The 7838-nt window shown below is 37.7% G+C and overlaps 1 protein-coding gene across 1 annotated transcript in view; it reads right to left on the reverse strand.

The window, feature by feature from the left end:
* Positions 1-7193, reverse strand: part of piwil1 (piwi-like RNA-mediated gene silencing 1) — a 16625-nt gene extending 9432 nt beyond the window's left edge. The window contains exons 1-6 of the mRNA XM_032517330.1: positions 7100-7193; positions 5418-5520; positions 3753-3881; positions 3001-3215; positions 1375-1496; positions 1049-1129 (exon numbers count right to left, since the gene is read on the reverse strand). Of these exons, the coding sequence (XP_032373221.1) occupies positions 1049-1129; positions 1375-1496; positions 3001-3215; positions 3753-3881; positions 5418-5520; positions 7100-7168 (719 nt within the window). The 5' untranslated portion in view covers positions 7169-7193. The remainder of the gene's footprint in view (positions 1-1048; positions 1130-1374; positions 1497-3000; positions 3216-3752; positions 3882-5417; positions 5521-7099) is intronic.
* Between the last annotated feature and the right edge of the window lie 645 nt (positions 7194-7838).

Here is a 7838-nt window from a genome sequence, read left to right on the forward strand (position 1 = left end):
AGTTTCCATCATTGAAGATTGTCCATTAACTGATCTGGCTTTTATCCTCAACCACCACAATAACTTTTCAAAATAAAAACCTTACAGATTGACCATCAAATCATATTTTCTACTTCTAAAATGAAGGTAGCAAACCACTAGGTTTAACTATTTGTTACAACAGTATAAATATACAAAAGCAGGACATCAGGTCATTAAACCTCCCAGAGAACTAATATTTGCTTTAGAACACAGAACTGTAACTGCTGTCAAGGCTGGTAGCCGATCTGGACCAAAAGGTACGTTGTCAAAGGTTATTTGGCTTGTGTTAATTTTCCAGACTGACTTCATTACTTAGCTGATTGGTTCTTGCCATAATATGAATTCTAACAGTTGTCCAATAGGGCTGTCGACTGTATCAACCTGACTTCTTCACAACACAACTGATGGTCCGAACACCATTAATAAGGCAAGAAATTCCAGTAATTAACCCTGACAAGGCAAACCTGTGAAGTGAAAACCATTTCAGGTGACTACCTCATGAAGCTCATTAAAAGAACATCAAGGGTTTGCATACTTAGAGGAATCTAAAATATAAGACCTATTTAAGAGGCATTTCACACTTTTTTGTTAAGTACATAATTCCATGTGTTCATTCATAGTTTTGATGCCTTCAGGGAGAATCTACAATGTAAATAGTCATGAAAATAAAGGACACGCATTGAATGAGAAGGTGTAACCAAACTGTTGGCCTATACTGTACGTTTGACGTCAACCCGTTCTCACCCCCGCTTGGTCATAGGCTCTCAGAGTCACATACTGATACCAGGTCTGGCACATGTGACTTCTGGGATTGGTTGAAGTCACGGATACTCTAGTTATTGGTTACATTTGTGGGAAAGTAGTGGTGATTGATCAAAATTGTGTGTCGCAACAAAGTTGCATGATTCGTTGAATTTGAATGAATTGGCGTGACAGCGATTCCAAGTTTTGATGCCTGATGTGTGACATCCGGGAGGGACTGTACATTTGAAAAAAATATACACTCTTGTGAAGCAAAACAATGTACCTGTGCTGTGGGATGTTCAGTGGATCTTTGGGGTTGTAGTAGTTGCGTCCTATCTGCTGCATGTCAAGAATTCTCAAGATCCTGAAGAGATTAAATAACACCATTAATCAGATGATCCAAAATGATGCGGTGAATTCTACTGGTATCAAAGCTATTATAATCAGGTGTAATGATTTACTTCCGATAAAGTGAAAATGCAACACTCATAAGTACAAGTACACTAATCACAGGCAAAGTCTATTAGAGGATGTTTCATTTAACTTGACTGATTCATTACATATTTCAGTTCTGTGTTTTATCAAAGACCTGGAAACTAGAAGATTTACCTTCTGAATATGATGTTGTAAAACTGAATGCACACAGGTGATGTAGGTGGCAGTTCATTTGTCAAGGTGACAGTTATCTGAACCTTCTCTCCATTCCTCGTCTCACTGTGGAGCACAGTTTCCTAAACACAAAGTTAGACATTGCAATACAAGAAAGTACACCGTTTAACTGGAGGGAACATTTTATAATAACTTACCAATCAAACCTTCCATCCAAATAAAGTTACCATAAAATCTTCAAATTAAATTGCAAATAATATTTTTGCAAAGCCTGAGAATAAACCAATTTTATCCAACACTAATTTAAAAAAAAGCTTTTTACTTATCCTTACCAGGGCTTTTGGAAACAATACTGAAAGTCAAATATAATTTGAAAAGTAAAAAGATCAAAACCATTCTGATAGTGAAATTACTATTCAAATGTGACATTTTAACAAATATGTTAGCTAATTTTAGCTAATTTCCCTCTTCTCACCTTCCCTTCACGTGTCACTCATGTCACGTTTCATGAACGATTACTTTGTAGGAGTGAGAAACAAGGCATTGTGAGGTCTAAGCTAACGTACCAAGTAAAGTTAGTACAAGGGGGCGTGACAGGCTGCAGCTGGAAATCGGAAGGACGGGTTAACATGACTTTAAAATTGACATCCACTGAGCCAAAGGTATAGTAACGTTAGCTTTATGGACACAGCTAAAGTTTGTTAGCTGCCAGAGTGACCTACAGCTGTCAGAGTTAGCTTTGACTTCATTTATTACCTTCTAATAACTGTATTATCAGTGACAATCTGCAAGAAACTTATAAATCACTAAAATAGTCGTTACAATACGGTTTGGCTTGTTATTAATGCAGTTAGCATCGTTTATAACTTACCTAGTATATGACAAATCGTTTTGACTGTGCTTTATAACAAGTCGTGCTAACAGAGCACCATTAACCTTTACAACAGAGCTGCTTCACTACACTTGTAATTGTTTCATTACAGAGTTCTCTGTTGATTTGTTTTTGTCGCTGTGTGCTTTTGGTTGAAAATGAATGTAAACAAAGTTCAGTGCAGGTGCCTTTAAGGCCAAGCTAATGTAACAAGTCCCTCAAGTGGACAGAACGTGAAACAACCACATAGTTGTAGTGGCATTGATAATGCATAAGCCTGAGTAGTGTAGTATTGGGGTGCACGATTCAGAAAATTTCATGATTCAATATAGATTTTTAGGCTCAAGATTCAATAACAATTCTCAATTAAAAAAACAAGTCACAGTATGTAAATGGAATTAAAATATAGAGGAAGAGTGACAGCTCTAATGCTTATGTTCTCAGCCTGACAATCTGTCACAATGTTAAGATTTGAAAGGTTGACAGGATCTCATTCTAGAGCAATGGAATTAGCTTTGCGAGTGACAGCATGGGGCCCTAATGATGGCAATCTCCGTTAATTGGTCAGAGTGCATTTTGGTCTATTAGGGTGCGAGCTATTCTGGGGACTTGTGGACTCAAACAATTACAAATATAGCTAACAATCCAACAATTTGATTCGGAATGTTTTTTCTCCCCTAAATTATTTATTCTTAACAGCTGTTAAAAACAGTTGTGTCAAATAATACATGTTTAAGGTTGAAGTACCAGATTACCTTGTTGTGCAATCTGTTAGGCAAAAAAAGAATTGCTCCATCAAAGCTCCGCGCTGAGCCAAGTACTTCCTCATGTTGAAAGAGGAGGGCAGATCTCAGACGACGAGCCTCCATTGGTGGTTTGAAGTCCACATGGTACTGATACAGCACCCACTGAGGGCGGGACACGATACGAAAGAAGTTTGCTGTCAACTGAATGGCAGCACCAGATGTTCCTGAGGAGGTACAAACAAAATTTTAGGGAGTATTTTATAATCCCCCTCCACCAATTATGGTATGTACATTTGCATGTGTTACCACCATGACTGACAGCTGAAGTCTTGAGGACCCACGAGATCTCGCAAATTCACGTAGAATAGAACAACAAAAACAGTTTGTTTACACCCAGAGGAGTAGAGAGAAAACAACTCTGTGCTGTGTTTAAGGTGTAGTGCAGTGATATATGATCCCTGCCGTGAGCACATTCTTTTTTTATTTTGAATTAACTGAATGTTTTATTTGTTTGTGTGCTCGACTTCCTGTCCCGCACTATCTGCCGTGTGCTGAATTGCGGCGGAGCTCTCTGGCAAAAAAAAGGAAGCTCTGCGTATCTGGTGCGGAGGACTGCGGCTCGCCAGAGCTGGCACACAGCAGTTTCGCAGTCTGTGAAAGTACACACATTCCCTTTAATGGAAAGCAAATAGCAGATCCGCAACTGTTTTGCATCCTGTGGAATTTGGGGGTTAGTGTACGTTCATGTTAAAAGGACTTACCAGACTTTGAGTCCTTAACATGCTCCATAGCCTGCCTGGTGTTAACCCCTGCATCGTGAAAATCCCGGCGGCGTCCACCTCTTTCGCCCAACTTCACCTGCTGAAATCCTCCTGAAATCTGTAGAATAGCTTAACAAAACAAGTGAGACTGTCACAACCAGTTTGTGTACATTGCGATGCAAGACTCAAACATAAATTTCACACATTGTACAAGAGAAGGAATAGTTTGCACCCTATAGTTCTGTACAAGAGTATTAATTCACGAGAGTGCTATTTTACGTGTGAGCTAATATATTGTTTTGTTCATGTGCGCTGCAAGAGTTGTTTCCATTTACCGAGTGCATTATTCAGTGCAAATATAAGTGAGAATTTTTTAATCACAGTTATTATGGTATATTAGGTTATTACTGTCTCTCTGTTAAAAGGCTAACGGTACACTGTACTGTCGTTATGCAAATCACGGACCTCTGAGTATCCGGCTTGTTAGAAGTTCAACTTGTAATTAGTGCCCCAACAAGCAGGCGGCAGCAAAGCCATATAATACTAGCTAAGTTTCCATCCACTTGTCAAATTATCTTAAGTTCGGTAAAAAAAAAACATGCAAATAAAGCTGGTGAAAGTGTGTTTCCATCCAACGGCTTTAAAGCAAATGAAAACTGAATCGCACAAAATTCAAGAAAACATTTGTAAACTAAGTTTTTCTAGACAAAATGGATTGTGCCATCTACAACAAATGATCAATATTGCACAAGTTGTAGTGCTTATGTGCAAGCTGATAGAGACATATCAAGCTATAATAACAAAACAAGGGCACGCCGCTATGATGATGCAGATGCAACTTTGCTTTTATTTTCCCTCCGGCACTGTTGCGAGACAACCCTTTTTTGAGACAAGTCTCACTGTGCCTTCCATTTACTCCAGTGAACGTCGCACGGCTTTTAAGCTTTGGCCATTTCCTTTGCAAGTTCCTGATAAATTAAATTCAAAAAGTCTTGTCTCCTTGTTCCTCCACTTACATCTGTCTTTGTTCACACATGTCACGTTTGCAAACCATAGACTGTCTCTATATTGATAATATATAGAAAGTCTATAATGCAAACAGAGCGGAAATACTGGGCGGCGATTAACTAAAACCTCTTTTCTTTATGGCGGGTTGCAACCATAAAATGACCTAAAACTTTTCGCAATTCATTATTTATTCGGGCAAATAACGTTTTCATCAGCGTTTATCACATAAGCTGTATATTGATCAAAAGAAAATCCGATGAGACGAACATATTTCCTTTTAAATCGATATTCATGGACTTCCACTGAATTTTACTGTTTCCATAAGGAATTTTTCATTCGATATCACTTAATTCGGATAAAAACCTGGGGTTGGAAACATAGCTACTGTCTATTTACAGAGGAAATAAATGTCTAAGCATTTCTATGTTAACTGTTAATAGTAGTAGAAAAAAAACGTAAAAGTATCCCCCCCCCCCAATATTGTGCATTGCAATGTTTTTACTGTCAATATAGGGGACATCGCCCCACCCTAATTCATGGTTGCACCACTCTGAAAAGACTTCAATCCAAGATTTACTACCCAGACTGTTAAAAGCAAGGAATATCCAAAATCACTCTACATAAACAAATATTTATGACTTTTGCGTTTGACCATACCTTCTGCAGAATAGGGTCCTGGAGCACCTTTCTGTCTCCCTCTACCAACCAGCTCTCCCTCTGCGGGTGGGGGAGCTGCTGGCGCAGGCTCTCGAGCTTGGCTCTTTAAGAAAGAAAGACAATACATTTTATCAAGTGTATAATTAAGGACACTGTTTAAACTAAGCTAAATATACAAAATCTCAATTGTCTATTTACATTCTGCAGTTTACAGTTGTGTGCCCTTCCTTCCTCAAGCCTTCAAGCATAAGGCATTGCACACTGTAAAAAGATTCTTTGCACATTAAACCCATTCAGCCTCTTTTTCTTGTTGAATTTATGTAGCCCTGAAAATAAGTTAAAACTATTCTGTAACTGGCTAAACGGTCATGGGTTTTACCGCCCCGTTATCAGTGTAAACATTAACTATGTTCATTCATATTTCAATAAGCGTCTTGCAACACTTAGCCCTTGTTACAGCATGACATTTATTTGGATATCACCTTGATAATATTGCTGTTGCTGTGTTTCTTATTGCATGTAGCTGATAGATGTGCAGATTGTTTAATATTATTTGTGCAGCCACGTGTTGATATTCAGGTTGTTTGCTAGCAACTTACAATCACCAGTAAACAGACCAGCGCTGTGGAGCCACATGCTTAGTTATTAAAAGGTGTATTACACGGTTTGCTTCGTTATGGATGTGTGCTTTAATATATGTTGCTTATTCTCAGTTTAAGTTACTGAGCAATATGTTACATTAATGTTAATTACTACAGAGAAATGAATGTAAACATTTAGTCTTGGTAAATAATCTTCATAGTAAGTCAGATTGGAAATACAACTCATGATAGGCTATATGACCATCTACAGCATTTCCACTGGTCTTCTGTGAGCCAATATGAAAGTCTGGTAAACCCCTTTTAAAGTCTCATATGGTGCAGCTTATCCTACAAACAAGTTATATTCATACTCAGATGATATTGTGCACCAGTTTTATAAGAAATTACTTAGAAAGAATGCATCTCTGATAGAATTACGTTTTGAGTTTACGCAATTTTAGTCACAAAGGCCAGTGTCTTAGGGAAAAAAAAAAGGTTGATAGTTGTGGTATGAATGTGTGTGTGTGTGTGTATATATATATATATATATATATTAAAGTCAATAAGGCCTTTAGGTTCATTAGGCTTAGCTGTTAAAAAAAAGAGAAACGATTATATGTGTGTGTGTTATAATGTCAGATGTTGTGCATGGATTTAGGCTATATTTTAAAAGTCCAGTGTGTTAGGATCACCTATTAAAAGGAAAGATTCATTGTAAAATATGTTAAACATCTGTGCATCTGTTCCGTCTTTTGAATGCACTTTATACTGATGCTATTGTAAATACATCTCCACTGAGCCATGCAGAAGCCTGATTTGTTAATATAGAAGTATAGGCTATATCCGCTTGATGATAGCGACATTTCCTGATTGTCGCTTTGGGGCAGCGGTTGGGCGCCCCTCGAGTGCCCCAGGAAATTGTTAATCCCTTCCTGCTTCTACTAATGCTACTATGTAGATATCACTGGAATTACGCTAGCATATTTTTACATTAGTGATTGTGATATTTAATAAAGGTGGAATTAAACATGGTTCTAAATATCAAGGAGACATTGTCATGTAAAATGACCCAGATAAATCGACATTACAAACGGCTCTTACCGCTCCAGGTGCAGCAGTGTCTTGGCCGCGTGCTCTGCCTCTTGATCTAGCTCGTGCCCGACCAGTCATTTTCGGAACGTCTTAAATGATGCTGTTTAAAAACACTCCACCATTAATGCAAAGTTAAGAACAAATAATTAAAGAAACTTGTAGAAAAAAATTACCTGGTAAATTAAACTAGAGAAGTTGAAAGCTAAAAAGTGTTTACTTAGGGACTCATTTTTTTACAAACTAAAACTTGTGCCATCCAAAGCCTTTGATACTTGTAATGAATCAGTATGTAATCACTCATAATGTTGGCGCTACACAATTTCTAATAGTCCACAAACATGTGGCAGACAAGATGGCGCCTGCTAATTAACGATAGCTAAGTGCGGCCCACTGCTCAACCCTTAACGCTGCATGTGCTCAACTAGCTAACGTATTGTGGAGGCTATGTTAGCTAATATTTGCATGCTAATGATACCGTCAAATAAAAAAGCTTTTTTTCTCTTTTGCAAGATACGACACTAACGTATTACATTTAAAAGTTTGTTAAATCATTAAGTCGCATTGCCCTCGTGTTAGTAGATTTATTAGCAATTAAAGTTAGATTCAGTTAGTTAACAGACATGATGACTATACCTCGTTGGAAATTTGATTCAAACAAAACATTTACGTCAACATCAACGTATGTTGTATGCATTTTGATTAAACTTTAGGTATATTTACTTTTGAAGAAAGCGTCTTTCGGCCCGAA

This window comes from Etheostoma spectabile, chromosome 5 (genome assembly GCF_008692095.1).
Source record: "Etheostoma spectabile isolate EspeVRDwgs_2016 chromosome 5, UIUC_Espe_1.0, whole genome shotgun sequence".
Lineage (NCBI taxonomy): Eukaryota > Metazoa > Chordata > Actinopteri > Perciformes > Percidae > Etheostoma > Etheostoma spectabile.